General features: G+C 32.7%; 1 protein-coding gene and 1 pseudogene across 3 annotated transcripts; one reads left to right on the forward strand and one right to left on the reverse strand.

The window, feature by feature from the left end:
• Positions 1-517: 517 nt before the first annotated feature.
• LOC141708756 (alcohol dehydrogenase 1-like) lies at positions 518-3,580 on the reverse strand. 3 transcript variants are annotated; one of them, XM_074512525.1, is made up of 5 exons: positions 3,420-3,578; positions 3,192-3,232; positions 2,945-3,093; positions 2,760-2,806; positions 518-2,609 (listed from the first exon to the last, which is right to left on the reverse strand). In XM_074512525.1, exons 3-5 carry the CDS (start codon positions 3,083-3,085, stop codon positions 2,246-2,248), a joined length of 552 nt encoding a protein of 183 aa, XP_074368626.1. In that variant the 5' UTR covers positions 3,086-3,093; positions 3,192-3,232; positions 3,420-3,578; the 3' UTR covers positions 518-2,245. The 3 variants fall into 3 exon arrangements, with proteins under 3 accessions (XP_074368626.1, XP_074368624.1, XP_074368625.1); XM_074512523.1 differs by having other exon boundaries at positions 3,192-3,580; XM_074512524.1 differs by having other exon boundaries at positions 2,945-3,075; positions 3,192-3,579.
• Positions 3,581-5,401: 1,821 nt separating this feature from the next.
• On the forward strand, positions 5,402-16,301 carry LOC141706396 (villin-4-like; annotated as a pseudogene).
• Positions 16,302-22,249: the final 5,948 nt, after the last annotated feature.

The raw sequence follows: 22,249 nt of genomic DNA on the forward strand, positions 1-22,249 counted from the left end.
GTGGGATGGAGGGAGTCTATGGTTAGAAGACATAAACTAATGTTTGTGATTAGGAAACACTACACCATAGAATGGATATGGCAACCACAAAAATATATTGCTTATGGGCTATTTCTGTTGCAGTAGAATTTATGGCAACAAATATGTAAAATTTTAGCTTTGCATTAAGTGGTGATGCAATAGAGGTCCTATTGCAACATATTAAGCAATATATTGCAACAACAAAATATTATTGCAATAAACCATATATAGCAATAAAATGTATTTTACAGCAACCCGATAAAATCATTGCAATAGCTATTTTTGTCAGCTAAATAACCACCTTAAGGTAACATTAATTGGTCCAATTGCAATAAAATTTAAGGTTAAATTTGAAAATATTGTAACAATTTTGAACCAATTGCAATATTTTATAGCTGATGTAATTGTTAATGGCAACATATTTACACACAATTGCAACATTATTTTTTTTAAAAAAACAGTAGGATTTGACTGTAAATAAAGTAAACCAGGCATGTTTTATGCCACAAAACCAAACACCAATGTCATTTTATAACCATTAACAACCATTCAAAAGAATGTTCCAACATAATCATGCATATAATTCAGAATGTACATCAATACAAAAGGATAAATTACTACACTAAATTAACTAATAAACAAAACTAATAGTAGTAATCTTCATTTAGCTTCTTCGCTAAATGAGAAACATTTATCTTGGTTCTGGATCAAAAGTTTCACAAGCTCAATTGGAGCAGCAACAGTTTTGGACACAGCTGCAGAGACTCCATCCATGAGAAAATCGATGGCAAAACCTGCAATCCCTTTCTCAGCTAATGGAAGGTCCTGGGTGGCTGGGTATGTTCGTTCCGTAAGGTACTGCAGTCCTGCACCAGTATAATTCCCAAAGGAAAAACAACTTTTCTGTATAGAAAAGCTTCCATAGGTACTCTTAACATCATGTGAAAGGCTGGAACCAAAATTGTATTGGGTAGCAAATTTCTGATAAACAGTTGGAAGCTGGTTCTACTCAGCCATTTCTACTGGCACAAATAAAATTCTTACACAAAGCACAAGTTAGTCAGAATATATAAATTAAATGCTCCGAAAAAGGAGAAAAGGAGAAACATTAGAGATGCCCATTCAACACTTCTCAGATGCATTCATATTTAGCCCATTTCAAGGGAGAATTAAACTTCACTAAATTTGCATAATTTAGAAAGATTATTAACTTGAGATCGATATTAACTTGAATCTATCGCTAAATTTAGAAAGATTATAAAGAAAAACTTATTAACATGACAACTTTAGATAGATCAAGATACACAGAGTAGCTCTTACGCTTTCAACTGAAATTTGCATAATTGATAAGGTATAGACAACTACAGATACTTGCTGCGAAACAAGTTAGAGATTAAATGACAAAATGAAAGTCAACCATTTAATAAGAGATAAAATTGGATGTTAAAATAAGTATACCAAAAAAGATTTACAGAAAAGGCTAGCTAATTGATCTACATTAATAATTGATAAAAAGGGAGAAGATAAAATTCGTGTTTATTTTTATGGTGTAATGTTTCTCAGAAGAAGGATGTTCAGGAAGTGGAACGTCTGAAACAGGAGATTGCAGATCTCCAGTTGAAAAACATGTAAGTTTTTTTTAGCTGTGAAAGAGTTGTACACTTGTACTTGGAAAAAGATGCTTAATTCTGTCATGTTTTTCATATTTATAGGCAGATAATGGGGAAGGACCTCAGTGGTCTGGGCTTAAAAGAGTTGCAGCAGTTGGAGCAGTTGTTGAATGAAGGCTTATTATCTGTCAAGGACAAGAAGGTCAAATTACGTGTCTCCCTGTAACTTAATATCTATAAGGTGAATTATTTAATGTAGAAAAACGGCATTCTTAACAGAGTGTTAAATTGTTTCAGGAGCAATTACAGATGGAGCAACTCGACCTATCTAAGAAAAAGGTACAGAATTACAGTGTTGATAATATATACAGTTATGTGACTAGCTTCAAATTGTTTGATATAAGAAATAATATGAATGTATAGACTATAGAACCTTAAAGAATGGTTGGATATATATATATGACTCAGATGATTCTAGTTAGCTAGATAAGTGATGTCCCATTTAGGTTTGTTTTTCTATTGGTAAGTCAAATTTGTAAATTACTTAAAGAAAATAGTATCCTGCAATTTATTTAGAAAAAACAAAAAAAATAAAATGTATCTTGCATCTAGTATCAATGCGTAGACCATGCTAAGATAAACACTTTTGTACCTGCGGATATACCACAGCTAAGAACACACACTTTATCAAGCGGAGCTTCCGGGTTGATCTTTGCAACATAGCCATAGTGAACAACAGTGTACTGACTGAAGGTGGAAGTTCCAACAAAGTGATAGATAGGCTTGCCATCTTTCGAAAACCTTGGCTTACCATCACTAAGCATCACACCTCTGTCCAAATTGATCCTTAGAAGATCACACAAATTGCTTTCACTTGATTTACAATGACGGCACTCCCCACACTCGCCTGTAAACAGAGGTAACACTTTGTCTCCGGGTTTGAGGGTTGTAACACCATCTCCAACACTCTCTATGACTCTGGAGCCAACAATACAAATCAATAAAATTCGTTCAAGGATAAAATTATGCACACCACAAAGTCTAGAACATGTAATTAGAAGTCTAGGTCAGTAGAACATAAATTTATTCTCTTGTATTAAAAGTTTTCTTATTAAAATTCAAACATACCCTCCGGCTTCGTGACCTAATATTCGTGGAAATAGAGGCTGCTGTCCCTGTTAGAAAACGAAAGCAAGTGTAATGGATAAAAAACAGAGAAAACAAATCTGCTCTAGCCTTTAGGCAAAGCGTACATATAATGACTAGCTATAATGTTTAGGCTAGCAGTGAACACGTTCATCAATATAATATACCTTGGCCTCCCAGAAGTAAACATCCAGGTATGGAAAAGAGACGTGAAATGAATCTTGATTCGAACTTCCATTTTCTGTGGTGGCCTGCTCCTCTATTAACAGTGGCCTGCCTGCTTCCCAAGCCACAGCAGCTGCAATCATTAATTTATCTGTAAACCATTAATTTATAACTAGTGCTGCTACCGCAAGGATAACAATCTTGGAACTTATAAACCACAATACGAACCAGATTTGCAGAATGACTAACCTAAGTTGACTGTCAAACCATTGTGCCCTAACTCATCGAAACTGCTAATCAGCATAACAATTTGCATCAAGACAAATTAAATAATTCCACATAATCGAAGCAAGCCACTTGAATAATTGATGTACAATCTCAAACACAAACACACAATACAAAATCGATTCAAAAAAATTCAAATTAACCATAATTAAAATTCAATTGACATAATAATCGATTTAGGGAAGAACATGCCTTCTTAGTTGATCTTGAATCTTCAAACTTAAATGCTTGAGCTTGATTCTTCTTCATCCAATTTCAATCTGTGAGAGTGATTTGGTGTTCGCCTCTTTCTGAATTCTTGTTTTGTTTAGTGTATTTTTGTATTTATTTTGTTTAAGTGTATCCTTGTAAAGTGTTATTTTATCCCGCGTATATCTGTGTGCTTGGGTTAAAAAAAATTGAAAGGATGCTTTGTTTGAGAGCCCGCGAAATTAATGGGCTGAAATTTTTGGAGTTGGCAACGTATTTTGAAAACTGTTGCAAGGGAATTCGAATTTTTCACACAAGTTGACACATTCTCGGTTCAACTGTAACATTTTTTTAAAATTGTTGCAATATCTCCAAATTTAGAAAACACTTTGAGAAATAGCAACGATATTTAAGTTACATTTTTATTTTTGGTTGTTATAGGCAATCTATGATGTAGTGAAAAAAACAGTAACGTACACATTCTATTTCTCTTATGTGTCTTTAGTATTTAGCCATTTTTTATCGATATCATTGGTATAATATTATAACTTTATAACGGTATTCTCGAATTTTTTCTAAAAAAATGGACCTGAACCCCGTCCATTCCGGCTTTACCATCCCTAATTTTGGGGCCTAAGAACATCTCCAATAAACTCTTAGTTCACTCTTTATAAATAATATAAATAATTGGCTCTTAGATACCATTTGGTATTGCTATTGTAGACAGTTACACCAGCTTTTTGCTGAAAAGCTATCAAAACGGTGTTTGGTAAATTTTAAAAGCTGCTGCCTGGAAAAGCGCTTTTGGTCTAAAAACTGCTGTTAGCACAAATATGTCCCCATACTTTTGGAAAAAAACTGTTTTCAGCTTTTGCAGGAAGTAGTTATTAGTTTCACCATCAAACCTTCTCAAAAATATTATTTTTATATATTATATCTCAAAATATGTATAAATAAAAAACAATCACCAAACAATCATCTAATTTTCCTGACATCACTTTTTCCACCAGCACTTTCTCTCACAACACATCAGTTTTCAATAGTACACCCAAACAGAGCCTTAGTGATTTAGTATGTGTTAATACTCTTTATATTGACTCCTAAATTATTTTTTATTATTAAAAACATTTTGAAACCATAAGTATGTAAAGGAAGTGTAGAGAGAAAGAGAGTATAGTTATGAATATATAATATAATATTAGTTAAGAGTGAAACTGGATTCTTAAAATTGAGGAGAGAGAAAGGCCTCTTAGTGATTTAAAGAGCCCCTAAAAACCGGTTGGAGCAATATTTTTTCTCTCTCTTCAAATTTTGAGTTAAATTTTGAGTTAAGAGCTATAATAGAGAGTTCGTTGAAGATGCTCTAAGATATTAGATATGTTGTAAGTTTATTATTAAAATTAAGGGTCTAAAAAGAACAGAAGTAAGATAATTCAACTTTTTTTCAAACAATATAATAGTTAAACAGCACAAGGCGTCAAAGTTTCAATTTAATTAGCGGGGTAAACTGGTGGCTCGCTGATCAGTTGCCTTTGTTATCTGACACTTGTGTTGTTTAAGTGCCCTGTCTGCCTCCCCACAGTTAACAAGAAGCAAAGATGTTGAAGAGAAGTGTGCAACAGTTCCGGTGCAAATGGCCGGGCACAAGAAGATTACGGTAATAACATTAATCCGTTGCTCCCGAATCTTAAATAGGAAGGAAAGTAAGTGGGGAGTAAGTAAATAGTTTCGCTTGCATCAATAATTGCGCTTTTTCCCGAGTTTAAAAAAAAAACGAAAGCAACATGTATATTGTAGTATCATGTTTTTGTTAGTTATTTGTTTTGTTAGTTATATACACATGCACATGTGATATTTGAGTGAACAAAAATGCTCTTTAGTCCTGACAATTCGGGAATTCACAAACCACATTTCAGTTTTTCAAGGAGATTTCACCCCTACCCTCTTTTCTCCATCTCCATTTCTTTGTTTTTCTTCTTTTCTCTTCGACCCTTTCAGAAACACGAGTTTTCAAGAATTTGCATGTGAAACCCCCTTAAAACTGATTAGTTTTCACCCCTTTGAAGATCTCGACGTTGCAATTGTTCGGTTATGTTGATCTTTTGTTAAGCATGCGGTATATAGCTTTATCATTGACAGTTAAAATAGTATGATTTTTGTTGATATGTGCTTGGTTTTTTATCTGTTTATAAGTACTGTTTGGCAGATTCCATGCTGTTTGATTGATTGCCTGCAGTTGCATTAAACACATTCTTTGTTAGATTTTGGTTTTATCAGGGAGAAATTGCTGGGGCAAGCTTTAGTATGTATCTATAGAATCTAAAGCGTAAATTCATATTTACTTGGTAATAATTGCTAAGATAAGTGGTGCCTTAGAAATTGATATTATATATGTCCCTGTTTTGTTAGATTTCAAATGGTAATGCATTGTGGAATGCGTAATTGGTGCCTTAGAAAAATGGGATTATATTTTGTAAATGGTGGTTTTTTCATTATGAATCTAACTGTAACAATTGTGGAATCTAACTTTACAATCCTCGCTTGCTTTACATGATATAATATCTCAAACTAATTCGCTATTGATATTTCTGTTTCCAATTAATTGTTGGTGTTTCCGTATTGATTAGTAATCACCCTTTTATATACCCTGAAATGCAGGGCAATCTGCCGTGCAGGCAGTAGGATGCATTGCCAATCATGAGGTTAGCTTCTGATTTGGATAGTGTTTACTTAATCTAATGTATCTTCCATGATTTTTTTATGTATTTCAGGAAGTGAGTTTTAATATTTGGAGAGAATTTTGAAAGCTAAAGCCCAGAGAAAGGAAAACACAGCTATGTCCATTTCCGCGAAGGATTTGGATCCAGCTTTTCAAGGAGCTGGACATAAGGAGTATCCTTTTGTTTGTTATAAAATGCAATTAACTATCGTTTTGTCAATTTTAATATTTGCCCATTTCACCTGTGTATTGAACATGTAACCTTTCCCGAACAATTATTACCCTTAGTGACATTAGTACACAAGATATGGAAATTAAAAGGTGATCCAACATTAATAATGCATGAACTGGTATCTCGTAATCATGGCCTAAAGGTTGATTTTTCTCTCCCAATCAGAGGTTTATATAATTTGTTTCTTTAACAATACATAGAGGGTTAGAGATATGGCGCATTGAAAATTTTCATCCAGTACCTGTGCCAACTTCTTCTCATGGAAAGTTTTTTACGGGGGACTCCTATATCATTTTGAAGGCAAGTGATGTAACAGTGTTCTACTTGATTTTTATTTATTACTTTATACTCATGTAACGTTGTTATATTAGCTATTTCATAAATGCTTTAAAAAGAATTAACCTAATTACTGTCACTTAATATTGCTGATTTTTAATTGGTTATCGCTTTCATTTTCAATCTTCAGTATGCAGACTGGATTAACTACTTAAACTCCATAATTAAGTATAAATAAATTCTAAAACTGTAATCTTATTAAATGCAGACAACTGCACTAAAAAGTCGCGCTCTCTGTCATGATATACATTATTGGCTTGGTAAAGATACTAGTCAAGTAAGTAGCTGTTCCCTGTATTTCAATCTTTTAAGTAGCCGCAAGTAGCTGTCTTCGAAGGCTAAAACTTTGTTTTGATAGGATGAAGCTGGGACTGCAGCTATTAAGACAACTGAACTAGATGCAGTTCTTAAAGGACGGGCTGTTCAGTACCGAGAGGTGCAAGGACAGGAAACTGAAAAGTTTCTTTCATATTTCAAACCATGTATCATGCCTCAAAAAGGTGGAGTTGCATCTGGATTTAAACATGCTGAAGCTGAAGAACATACAACCCGTTTGTATGCTTGTAAAGGGAAACATGTTGTTCATGTGAATGAGGTAAGTAAAGAATGATCCTTCACCAATATGATGGATTTTTGTCAATACCTATTGCTAATTCTAGGCCCTGAATATAATGGTTTCAGGTTGAATTTGTTCGATCCTCACTCAATCATGACGACGTCTTTATCCTTGATACAGATTCCAAAATTTTCCAGTTCAATGGTTCTAAATCATCTATTCAAGAGAGAGCTAAAGCTCTGGAAGTGGTCCAGTACATTAAAGATACTTATCATGATGGAAAATGTGAGATAGCTGCCATTGGTAAGCTAAACTTAAGTTGCATGCTGTGAGATGCTATCATTATGATCCCCAGAACTCTCATTCTTTTCCCGTGATGTTTCCGAGTAGAGGATGGAAGATTGATGGCTGATGCTGAAAGTGGAGAATTCTGGGGTTTATTTGGTGGTTATGCTCCACTGCCTAAGAGAACTCCTGCTGATGATGCTCAAAGTATGGACGCTCATCCTACTAGACTTTATGGGTAATAAACTTTTTTGCTATTGATAATTTACTTATATCTTATTAATTACTTTACCGGCAACTTTTTTTCCTTATATTAGCAAAAAAAAATATATATCCTTTATCGTTCGCCTGTACTCTATATGCTGTTTAAATTTAACTGTCGTACATTTTTTATGTTATACAATTTTTGAAACAGTAGATGATTATAGTTGTCATGTAGCGACAAATAAGTTGATTCAAAAATTAGCACAACCGTGTATTTCTATCTATCTAGGCCTTTTAATATATTAAGCACTAGTTTTAAGATTGTGTACTATTCATGCTTTGTTATTTAATATGTGTAACAAAATAAAAGTAGCAGGTAAAAGGTATATTTCTTCTTTAATATTATTGGAATGCATTCAAGCCTTCAGAGAAGCAGATTTGTTTTAGCTATCATATAGTTTAGCGTTGAGATGGTATAATACCAATATTCTTTTTTTTGTGTGAAATTAATATAATAGCTTCGTACTTCTTAAATTGACAAAAGTATGTTCTCTCCTATAGTGTTTCTGAAGGGCAGGCAGAACCTATGGATGCTGAATCTTTGACAAAGGATTTGCTAGACACTAATAAATGCTACCTCTTGGATTGTGGGTTGGAAATTTATGCTTGGATGGGGAAAAATACTTCCCTTGATCAAAGAAAAAGTGCAAGTCGAGCTGCAGAGGTTTTTTATTATTCATTTTATTATTTTGAAATAATAGTCTGCTTATGCCTTTTAATCTTGATGTATGGTTATCGGCAACTAATTACTGCAGTGATCTTATTACCTAGGAATTACTGCAAAGCGTTGATCGACCAAAAACTCATATCACTCGTGTAACAGAGGGATCTGAGACCGTTATGTTCCGCTCCAAATTTGATTCATGGCCTCAACCAACTGTGGTAACTGAACCCGAGGTTGGTAGGGGCAAGGTTGCTGGTGAGTTTATATTTATTCTATCCTCCTTCACAACGATACTGCAGTCTTGATGTCACCTTAAATGTCTCGAAATTCTATTCTCACTTACATTTTACTTCCAATTAGATTGTTGTTTATTTTCAGTCGTTTGCTTGTTTTCTTGTAGCACTTCTCAGACGCCAAGGGGTAGATGTTAAGGGACTCATGAAAGAAGGCCCTGCAAAGGAAGAATCTCAAACACAGCCACATATTGATTGCACAGGGAACTTGCAGGTACTAACTGCTCACTACTAATTTGGTCCCAGAAAAATGAAATTGTAAATCTTTATGTGGCTGCTGCCTGCCAGGACTATTCTTCTGTTACTTGATTATTTTTTCCCTCGAACATAAGATGAGGATGTGAGTTATTCTTCTCAAAGAACACTAAGCAGGTGGTCTTCCGTATATAGTAGACACCCTCTTATGCAGATATTTTGGATATGTCTTTGGGGAACTATAGGAGTGCTTGTTCTGCTATTAGTGAAGAATATCTGTAGATACGAGTCCTTAGGAGTTTCCATGGGCAAGCGGATGCCTGTGGATCTACATTAGGAATGTATATGCAGTACTCTATTTGCATCTTATTGGGCTTGCGCAATTATGAAAGCCTTTATGAGAAATTATGTCTCAACTCTCAATTTAAAAAATGAGGACTAAGTATGCTATTTCACAAACATCTGGTTGTTTTATCCACCAAGGCTTGCTAATTTCTATACAATTTATTTGGCATCTAATTTTGGAGAACTTTTGCACGTACAAAGTAGTTTTTCTCTCTCTATAAATTGATCAAATGGGAAGTGATAATAAAAATATTTAAGTTAGAAGTATTAGGCCTGTCTTACAAAGTCGGCTGATTTATGTTGGAGTAGGAGAGAAAGATAGGTACTGCACTCGGATAATCTTTAAGAAACAAATTAATCGATTTCATCTATCCGAACACTGCTGTAAATTTAAATGAATTACACTCTTCAAGCTTCATCTATTTAATATCAAATGGTAAGTTTGAATTGATTTTTAATCAATTTTTGACATGACTTCACATAAAAAATCTGTATCTTGTTTAACTCTTTTTTTACCAGTCTCATGCTATCAATATGAGGATATATTTCTGTTTCCACTAACACTAGTAATTCGAGCATGTAAATAACATTTAACACAGAAAAGCATGATACAGACTATCACTCTATATAGAGTGCACTTTCGTGGTTTTTTGTTAACTGTATTTTTGAATGGTTGAACAGGTTTGGCGTGTGGATGAAGAAGAGAAGACTCTTCTTTCAAATTCTAATTCTGAGGACTCGAAACTTTATAGTGGTGACTGCTATGTCTTCCAATATTCATGTCCTGGGGAAAGAGGCGAGGAACACATTATCGGGACATGGTTTGGAAGGCAATCCATTGAGGTAATTTTTGCTTGCACTAAGTTTTAAATTCTTTTGTTTTGTTATATGATATGCATGCACTCGAAGTAGTCTTAAGTATATTGAATCTAGAATGACATTGCGAATGGTAAGTGGCTATACATGCAAAAGTATTTTATTAACAAAACTTAAGAAATAACAAAATCTGCACGAATACTTAGCCAAAGCCATTTTGATTGTCCTACATCATGGTCTTCTCACTTCTGTATAACCTTTCCACACTCATGTACACTTTGGCCTTCTTATCAGTTGCTTGAAGAAGAGATAATGATTGAGGCAAACACAAATAATCTTGTCTCTCGAGCAACCCATATTGTCAGTACAACCACTTTTAGCTGTGCTAAATATATTATCCGATTGAGGCCTTCCTGTTACATTTTAAGGTTTTGGATGAGCTAGTTACTCAACATGGTATCAGAGCTTAGGCGGGAGAGTACTCAGGTTCGACTACCCGCCACCCCTAATATTCCTGCTGAACAAGTCAAACGGGTATGTACAGTAACAAGAAAAAGCAGAAATGTATGTCCATATAAGGCATTTATACAGAGAGAGTTTTCCCATACCAAGCTACTATCTTCTTCTTTTTCTTCGATAAGGTCAACTAAAGAAATAATATACCCACTCACACAAGCCTTCACTAAGATTCGAACGCTCTACCTCTTGTTACATGGGGATATGGCCGTCCATCTGGCTGCAATGCCAGGGATAAGCTACTATCAGTTGGGACACACTAATAGAAAGGGAGTCAAGTAGATTGAAAAGAGAAGAAAACAAACCAACTTTAACATTCAAAAGTTTAACCAAGTAAGTTGTCATGTATATGGAGAGTCATTGTAAAAATTTCTTTAGTTAAGTTTATATAGCCTATACTTACCATAAAATATACAATCATTATTACTTTGAATCAAATCCTTATATACTTTTAGAAACCAAGAAAAGCTTGAAGATTTCACTGATTGAACAATAATTTCATGTAAGTTTGTACCATGATGACGGAAATTGTTAGTCCTGCTTATTCCTTGACAAAATATATTATTGGATACATTTTGAAAATTTAGTATTTGTTTGTTAATGAACTCCATGTATGTGGCATTATTGGTAAAAAATTGCAGATCAAGTATATTGCCCACATATTCATATTCACTAATTTCACCTCTCAAAATTTTGCTGACTTCTTCATTTTAAATCTTTGGAACTTTTTAGACATGTTTAACTAGTGATGCAGAAGAGGTAGGTATTTTCACCCACTTTATGACTGTAAGCTAATTATTTACTTTGAAATAATGACACATGATAGGCGGATAGAAGTTCGGCGATTTCACAAGCAAGTAAGATGATTGAAACAATGAAGTTCTTGCCTACTCAGGTTTATCTTATGTTCAAAAACTGTTTCAACGATGTAGGAGTTGATAATTTATTCATGCATGATTATTGTCATGGATTTGTCATTATGGAATTTTAGGCTTGCTATTATGACGGAAATGAACCTATCGAGTTCTTTGCCATTTTTCAGACCTTGTTGGTCTTTAAGGTTTGTGAGAACCCTCAACTAAAAATCTAAATTTGTTCCCTTTGTCATTATATGCGTGTTTTCTGCTTCTTTACCAACACCAATGGCTCAAATTTATTAGGGAGGTCAAAGTGTTGGATACAAAAAATATATAGCAGAGAATGAACTTCCAGATGATACTCACACAGTGGAAGGGCTTGCTCTATTTAGGGTGCAGGGCACTGGACCTGAAAACATGCAAGCAATTCAAGTTGAAACAGTAAGTCCTACATTAGCTTCTTTCCACACCTCGATTATTCTACTAAATGATATTTTTGCATAGTTTCCCAATTATTTGTTATATTTCTACTTCTTAAATTAAAATACTTCCTTCTATATCTACTTTTAGTTGCACGTGTTTCAGTAGTATTAGTTTGTGCAATGAAGTGATGTCACTTGGCCTCCCTTCCCTCGCTTTTCTTTAAATTGCGCAAGTTCATGGGTAATCTTTAGGATTAAATTTTTTTTAATTGTATTGTCTACATGCTTTAACCCGAAACCTGGACCCAACTCATTCTGAACAGGTAGTGATGTTCATATGTGCACGCGTTTGGTTAACTTAAATCTTGTTATAGCATAACGAAAAAATTAATCATATAGATTAGTTATCATGGTACCTCACAGTAAATGTGTCCCCTAAATAATCCAGTTTCAGCAATCTATTGCCTTGATGAATTTTATCTTGAGAAAATCTTTCTTCTGCTGATATATTTTACCTATATATAAAAAATTAATTTTTTTTGTTCTTTTCCATCAGAGAGCATCATCTTTAAACTCGTCCCACTGCTACATATTACATGATGGTCCCTTAGTCTTCACTTGGATCGGAAACCTTACATCCCCTGAAGATCAGGAACTTGTTGACAGGCTGCTGGATTGGATAAAGGTCTGATTCTGGGGTTTTGGTCATATTCTTCTTACAAGTCTCTCTGTTTTATGCTTAGATGCTACAAATGTGATTTTTTACACTAATGCATCTGGAGTATCTTGATTTTTTGTATAATACAAAGAGAAGTAGTTGGGCTCCTTTGTTAAGGAACCAGTCGCTCTAAAGCCTCAAGGTGTTAGAGGAAGGCCCTTCCCAGGATCTTATATTAGTATTCTAATATCCTTATCTAAAGCTAGAGATGACAATATATAGTGCACTTATATTTCCGATAGTGTTAGTCTACTAAGAAAAAGAATTATTGTTAGCAACTATAGTTTGCCGATACAAATTATCTAGCTTTAAGATGGTTTTTTTGTATAATAAACTATCACTTTCTGTACCTACAGCCAGATATGCAGGGTACCAGAACACAAAAAGAAGGCTCGGAGTCTGAGCAATTTTGGGACTTATTAGGTAGAAAAGTAGAATACCCCAACCAGAAGGTTAGAAGAGTTGCTGAAAGTGATCCTCATTTGTTCTCGTGCTCACTTACTAAAGGTTAGGGGAATGTCTAGTTCATAAAGTAGCTCTTCGGATTCTATTCTCCTTGTTCTAGCTGATCATTTCTGTTCCTTTCCTTGGTCACCACTGCAATTCTTCCACGTCTTCAGATTTAAAGGTGCGTCTTAAGACTAAATCTTTCTTCTTCATTGCAGTGTATATAGGTATAACATATGTACTTCATGAAAGTATGTCCATATATATATTTTTATTGCATGCATGGTTGGCAGTCCACCACGTTAGCTTTGCTCCAGGAATTTGAATAAGATTTCCTATTATTAGGTGACAGAGATATACAACTTCGACCAAGATGATCTAATGACTGAAGATATATTCGTCCTGGATTGTCACTCAGATATTTTTTTGTGGGTGGGGCAACAGATCAGCTCAACAAAGAGAAAGGATGTATTATCTATTGGAGAGGTAAGTTTTGGCCAGGATTTCTTTCTAGAAGTATTTACTCAGACACGATGATTGTATAATAAAAAAATGCGATTCAATAAATGATGATGAGAAGAAAAATGTAAACATCAGCAACAATCTAATCATTTTTACTCGAAGATATTGCTTGGAGAGTTAGAGTTAAAATGGTAATAATTTCCTGTGTAATGTGTTAAATTTGTCAATATAGTTGTTTATAAAGGTGCTAGATTGAACTAGTCACTAGCTGGTTTAGGCTTGCAGCTGCTTCCCTGACCTTTGGCCTCTAAAAAGTTTACCTAATAGACTTAGATTCTTAAACAATGGAAATTTTATAATGACTAATTCATGCTCAATTTTCCCACATTTACAGAAATTTATTGAACGCGATTTTCTTCTTGAAAATTTGTCACCTCATACTCCTATATATATCGTCACGGAAGGGAGTGAACCAACGCTCTTTACGCGCTTCTTCTCAAAATGGGACTCCACAAAATTTGCTGTAAGTAGTGATTAATAATTGTACATGAAGTGATTATAGAAGTTACTCATGTATGTGACAAGCTTGACACTTTCTTGCTGTATGGTTTCAGATGCATGGAAACTCGTTCCAGAGAAAGCTAGCTATAGTTAGAGGAAGTCCTATTTTGGATGTAAGTCCTATCTTGTATTATAAGTTTTGTTTCCAATTTGCCAATATACTCGAATTATTGAGCCCCCCCCCCCCCCCCCCAACCCTCCTACAAATATTGTGCAATATATTTTGAAGTTCCAAAAGAAGTTTGTTCCACTTGTACTAATGTCGTGCAGTATGTCTTAGGTTAACTACTTAACCTGAAACAGAAACTTTATACAACAAGGAAACTCTTTACTTATTTTAGCATCGATGGGAAAATGTTTTTTCAAGTTTGACATACAGCTTACTATGCGTACGTTGGGCAGGATTCGGGATATACTCGTCCTCAAGAAACTAGACTAGTTTACCCTGTAACTTATCTTTTTGTCTAAATGTTTGATAACCATGTATGATGGTTTGTGCTATAAGGTTATAGCCTTGATATATTATGCTATAGGGCTATATAACAGAAACATTTTAGCGGTTAGAATTTTGTCACTCCAATTGCCATGCTACCTTTTTGGAGGTGTTGCTTGTCCAATGTTTGTCTTCTCAGTTGATATGTTGCATGCTCAGAAACCCAAAAGGAGACCAGCTATATTAGGAGGAAGGTCTGCTGCTTCACCAGAAAAACCACAGCGTTCCAGGAGTGTAAGTGGGGCATCCTCCCGAGATCGACCCCGCTCACGAGGCAGATCTCCGCAATTCAATGCGTTAGCTGCTAATTTTGAAAAACCAAATGGTAGGAACCTCTCAACTCCTCCCCCAGATGTAACGGAGCTATATCAAAAACCTGCACCGTCCGAGTCTACAAAAGTAGTAACTTCTAAATCCATGGCCATAGCAGCATTAAAATCAACTTTTGAGAAACCAGCCAAAACATCAAACTTTGAGAAACCAGCCAAAACAACTCTAATGCCACGTTCTGTTAAAGGTATGTATTACCTGAACTTTTTTAAAACCAGATAATTTGGTAGTAACGAAAACTGAAATTTGAAGTAGCAACTCTTATGGGTGAAGGGAACCAAGGGGCACACAGTCAAGATTCAAGTACAACGTCCAACGATAAATCATTGAGCAGCAGAATAGATACCATACAGGAGGATGTCCAAGAGGGTGAAGCTGATGATGATGAAGGGCTCCCAACACACCCTTATGAACGGCTTACAATACTCTCTATGGATCCTGTTACAGAAATTGATGTGACCAAACGAGAGGTATTGTTTGAAATGACATTATGTTTCAACGAGTTCACTTTCACATATATTCAGTTAATACGTGCTAACTCTTGTTGCATGTAGGCTTATCTTTCATCTGAAGAGTTCAATAACAAATTTAACATGACAAAGAGCGCATTTTACAAACTACCGAAATGGAAACAGAATAAGCTAAAGATGTCACTTCAATTATTCTAAGTCTCCCTGATCAGTTCACCTTATAACGCCAATTTATTACAGCTTCAGATTGTGGAGAAGGTGAGTCATGTTTTACTTGGTAGTAGTTGTCATAGTTCTATTTAGAAGCTTGTCTATATCAGTTCTAATTTTCGCCATTTCTGTTTTCAGCGTAATGACAGTCAATTTCCCTAAAATGAGAGGGGTGGCTACTTCTGCTTCTAAGAAGCTTGCATTCGATTATATCAAAAAAATTAGCTAGAATTTCAGACAGATATATTGGTGGCTTGCGCGATGTATATGTTTGCCAGACCTGAGAATTGAGATTGCCTTGGCAGAAGAACTCAAGAGTCAAGGGATCAGCACTTAAAACACACAGAAGAAGATTTAAGGGAGATATTTATAAATAATAGCCAATATATGTTTATTCTTATATATAGTTTTTTTAATAGGAAATATTTAGTTTTTCAACATAGTGCTAATTGGAGATACTTTTCAAGGCAAAGCAACCTTGTTCAGCAAGAAGCTCTGTCTGTATGTCCTTATCTTTGTATATTCTGGTGAAGTTGAGGTCTGTGTGTAGTTTTAGAGTTGTTCAACAGTTTTCCAAATGTCAGCTGAAGTTTGTGCAATCAAAGCTGCATTTCATTTTTAATAATTGTCAACCACTAATAATGGATGATAACTTGGGTTCTTATACATGTAAAAATAAGGGAACAAGCTTCAACTTGATTTCTTTATAATTCCTGAAAATGTTGGAGTCAGTTTTTTTTTAATATGATCGTACTTCCACCTTGTTTAAAATTAATAACACATTTGTCACCGTTACGATGCTTTGATTCTCCGATATAATCATAGTCCTCAAATTTTCTGTTACGATTAAATTGTTTACATTGTTTTTAAAAGCTTTGCTAATTTTAGTCGAATGTCGTTTCTCGTTTCAGATGTTTTGTAGATTAAAAAATGAATATATTTATGACTTAAAGTAATTTATTAGTATGTAGTTCGCGATGAACGGTTATTTCTATCGTTATATATTCTAAATGATAATTTTATATATTATTAGTGGAATTTGAATCCTACACCCCTTATATCTTTTAAAATTACTCTAAAAATTCACATCTAATGTTTATGGATTGAATGATCAAACTATTTTCGACACTAATGACAAACTATAATTGTGTATCGAGGGACCAACCAAACTATGTCCGACACTAATGACGAAACTACGAATGAAAGTAGAAGATAAGGTTAGACTGGATTACAGAATAGACGGCAACTGGTAGCTAGCTTTGCTATGTATGAAGGGGCAGCAAGTATGCTGATGGAAGAGACTAGTGTTGGTAAAATAGATACTCTAGATGCTCAGCGTGCCTTCAGTTCTGGTTGATCCAAACGTCAACATCTCGTACCAGCCACATCAATAATACCCATCTATAAACACCTAATCCAAACACAAGTTTTGAAAAGTCGACTTTCATTTAGAATCAAATTATATCAGCATTCTATCATCTCGTATTCTATTAGTATTCGTTTTTGCCGGAGTGTAAATTTCGAGAGTTCGTATCTAAGTGACAAAGACATGTATGAGCGTCAATACATTCAAATTTTAACATTTTTATGATCGATCATTTAAAAAGACATAACAAACCACCCCAATAGCTAAGTTGCGGAGGTCATGACTCCCTGTCCCCTCAGGGTGTCCCCTAACATGTCAGGGTACGAAAAATTAATTTGATCCTACGGATATTCGATCCGAAATTTTGGATATACTGAACCCAAAGTTTTGGATTTTAATTTGGATTTGGATTTAAATTATACCGAACCGATCCAAACATGATCCAAAACCGAAACCCGATTAAAACTGGACACATTTATTATAGATTATATGTAATATTTTAGATGTAATATATATAATTTACATATTTTTCTTGTATTGATTGAGTAATAGTAAATTATTATCAAGATTGTCGACACTTATGTAGTGAATTATAACTTTTTATTTCAAAATCAGCATTTATTATGTAAGATGTATTTTGTATATATTTATAAAAAAAATTGTGATAAAATACTAAATATTATGTTATCAACATATTTTAGATATTACTCAACATGTCGACTCGTGCAATATAATGTGTTCAACTACTTATTAGTTAATGTATTTTAATTTTAGCTATCATATAAATGTGATTAATAGTGTTTGTATATATAAATAATATTAAATTTGACTACATTATTCGTAATTTTGGATACCCGAAAAATACCCGATCCGATCTGAAACCCGATAGATATAGATTTGGATAACTCGAAAATATTTGGACTTGAATTTAACTTTTATAATACCCGATCCAAACCCGACCCGTTGTCATCCCTAATTTACATGTCTCCTTTATTTTTATTAGTCAGTTATTACTTTTTTATGTTATTTCTACTTCCTCCTTATATTTTATATAATATAATTATTAATATATATTATGATATAATTAGAGAATATAAATAAATTTATTAAACAAAGTATGTATCAAAAAAATTGTAAGCATGTCAAGAGTTTTCAACTTTGTAGAATAAACTCTCGATTGATAATTTAATGTACAAAATATAAAAATAATATTTATAATATAATACAATGTTTATATCTATAAAATTTATTTTTAATTGATTAACTATTAGATAAATGAATATTTTAATAATTTGAATATACATTATATAAATTTGAAAGAAACTAATAGATTAAAGACAAAAAAAAAGAAATCCGTAAAAAATAAATAATTGACTAATCAAAAAAAGAGGCTGTCGGATGACAAAAGAAGTTAAATAATTGATCAATAAGAAAAAGAAACATGATAGGGGACACAAGAAGGGGAAAGAGGATCCCAACTCGACTTTAGGATATGTCACCTCAAGTTACTAGTTCGATTTTAAATGTGGCTTTAAGTGGGAAGTCATCACAATATAATTTGGTAATGTCATCTATAGAATTTGTCGAGAAGCATGTAAACTGGTCTATATAATTAAAAAAGAAAGACAAAACAAGAAAATATAACATGCGTATATCTCATATCTCCCCGAATAAAAATTATACTAATACATTACCAAACCTACTCTTAACTAACTACTAAAGGGGTTTCGAGTTCATCATCCTTCGCTGTTACGGCATCTGTTTATTGTTTTTTGATTTATCTACTTGCTAAGTTAATGATGGACTTTGATTAATGAATTATCTTGAGAATTGGTATCTTAGCTAGAGCTGTGAAGCATCACGCTTTGCATATATTGTTTTTCAATCTTGATGTTGATGAATCAACGAGTTGAGTTGCGTTTATAGTATTGTATTCATCATTACATGCGGATATTGATTGAGATATACTACTCGTACTAAAATAGAATAAAAAAACAGCTCATTCTTCGGTGACTATTCATAATAACCTTTCAAACTTAACAACTTGCAAGTATGATATCAACACATTCATGCCCGGACGCCTGCAGCTCTGTCTATATCTTACAGTTATACTTTCTTGTACCAGCATAAAAGAGGTATTTGGTTCATTATTAATGTGTTCGGTTAACGGTAATGAGATCCTTAAACTCAAGTAATAATATTTGGATTAACAATTTAATGTGATGTAACGTGAACTTCATTTCCTCTTTATCTATACTAGCCTATACCCCGATGCACAGGCTGATTATAATATTCGCAATTTGCTTATTATATAAAAAATAAATTATAAAAGATAATAATTAGGTATTATTGAAATTAAAGAAGTTATTTTTTTGTATGTGTGGTGATATTGATGGATTTAAAATATAAATTAAAAATATGAATTATTTTCAAATATTAAAATATGAATTATTAAAATTAAGTTTGGAAGTATTTGGTTTCCCGTGCAAGAGATGAGAAAGAAGTTGAGGGCAATTAGAAGTCAAGTTGAATTGTAGTTCAAAGAGTATGTAATTATATTAGATACCTGATTTAATATATTTGAATAAATTATTTTTGTTTTAACTTTATTTTGGAAGGTGAAAATAAATATTTTCGGAAGGTGTTAACCAACGGACCAAACAAAACCATATTTCGTTTATAATAGATACTAGTAGATAACCTGTGCGAAGCACGAGCCGAGATCAAAATATCAATATTTAATAATGATAATAAAATTTTATTTTAATTTTTAAAAAATATATATATAATAAATAAAATTGTACGATTATTGTAATTTTCACTTTTAAATTATATGTAGCTTTCATTAATTAAAATCTTATTATAACAACAAACTCAACGTTATTACGTATCTATTGTTCAAAAAGACATAACTAATATTTTACATCAAAACTTTAGTCGCGACACGATTGATGGATAATTTAACAAAAAATTAAATCAACAGCACTAAGTAATTGCATCTTAAATTTATTATTGTTAGCTGAATTTGTGTTTCTATATAGTTTGTGATTGCATAATTTTTTCTCATAAAATATTCATTATGTATGTATAAATTTGTAATTGGTGCTAAAATAACATTACGTAGATATAAATCTAGAAATTACAATGTATATACGATTTTGTTTATATAAAAATAATATAAATATGTGATATATAAGAATCAAAAAACGGGTAAAGTATTACATATAGAAGTATAAGTCATATATGAATAAAAAAAATAAAAATGGTATATTTAGAGTTATATCAAGATTTAAAAAAGGGTGAATCCAAAAGTTCGTAAAATCGAAAAGAGGTGAAACCAAAGTATCCCTTAAAAGATGATTTCCTTATTAATTAATAATAACATTGTTTAAAGAATTCCATTTTATTATTTTAATAAAAAATAAAAAGAATTCTACGGAAAATAGAAATATCGTAATTATAATATGATTTCAATCTATATTTTGTTAAAAAACAACATAAAACTCTACATGAAATAGAACTATAGGGGTGAAACCAAAATACGGCGTAACCGTACTAAGATGAAACCAAGTACCCTATCAAAAAATAATTTGGAGTTCTACGAAAATAGAATTGTAATCATTTTACGGTTTGAACAATTTTATTATTTTCAAGTGGTGAAACCAAAATACAATTTTTTATAATATTCTTACCATTTTATTAAAATGAAATTTTACCAACAAATTAAAAAAATTCAATTTAAACACATGGCCTATTTACTTGGTCGTGATTTATATTTTTCGGAACATATTTAGTTGAGCCAATTTATGAACTTATTTATTTTAATTAAAAATAGGATTCAAACATATAAAAATAATAAAAAATTATGGCTTATAAAAAAATTAAAAATGAGTAAAAATAATACATATACAATTATAAGTCATATAGGAATAAAAAGGGATAAAAATAATACACTTGGAGTTATAAAATGTGAAACCAAAAGGTGGTGGAACTAAAAAATAAGTGAATATGTTTCGTTTATTAATAAAGAAAAACGGGTAAAAGTAATACATATAAAATTATAAGTCATATAAGAATCAAAAAGGATAAAAATATTACACTTAGAGTTACACCATGAATCATAAAAACAAAAAAAACAAAAGGTGATAAAAACAAAAAATAAGTGAAAATAAAGTATCACTTAAAAAAATTATTAATAAAGAAAAACGGGTAAAAATAATATATAGGGAGATGATCAAATACAAACCAATTTTAAAATAAAACTAGAAACTTACTATTTATGATTTTTATACATGAATCAATGACGAAAGGTTAAATCTGAATTTTTTTAGATATAATCGAATTCACTGAGTGTAGATAAGTGAAGATCGAAGCGGAAGAAATAAAAAGCCGTCAAAATTTATGTCAGTGATGAATCAAAACGAAAAGTTTGGCGGAAGGTGTTGGTGGAAGACAATTAGAGATTGTAAATGGTGGATATAGATCGACGATGACGATGGAAATTAGAGATATGGAGGTGATTTTATATGGTGACTGACTAGCTGTAATGGAAGATGGAGAAGATAGTAAGCGATTGTAGTGCCTCTTATAATATATGTGGGTTTGACTAATTTCTAGTTTTTATTTTAATTTGATTTCTATTAGAACAACCCCCTATATATATAATTATAAGTCATATAGGAATTAAAAAGGATAATAAAAATACAATTAGAGTTAGAGTTATAATATGAATCATGAAAAATGAAATCAAAAGGTGGTGGTACCAAAAAAAAGGAGGTTTGGCTTATTTATAAAGGTTATTAATATCATTCTCATTTCCATAACCAGTTTCATATCCTCCATTCTCGATCCTGATTAACATTTGATTCTCCATTCCATTCTCGATCCTGATTAGCATTTCCATCATCAATAGCTAACTACATGTTAGGAGTCAAACCCTTGAATTCTCTCACAAAGTGAGACATGGACACAATCTCACATGTGTAAAGTTTTAACCACTACAATCTCACATTCTAGCAGAATTCTCTTCAGAAAAAAACAATCAAAAAACAAATTTACTTTACAGACATTAGTCACAATAAACTAAGATTAGTGCTTATATATAATACTACATAAACGCCAAAGGCAACGGACATCAATTTGGAAGATTAATAGCTCTAAACCCATGTGATATCATTAGTCACTTTTCTGGTGTCCGTGACTTTTCAACCAAATTCTTTGTCATACATGCCACAGGCACCCTGTTTTACACAATTTAACAGAGATGGAACTTTTAA

Source organism: Apium graveolens, chromosome 2 (genome assembly GCF_009905375.1).
Source record: "Apium graveolens cultivar Ventura chromosome 2, ASM990537v1, whole genome shotgun sequence".
NCBI classification, from domain to species: Eukaryota; Viridiplantae; Streptophyta; class Magnoliopsida; order Apiales; family Apiaceae; genus Apium; species Apium graveolens.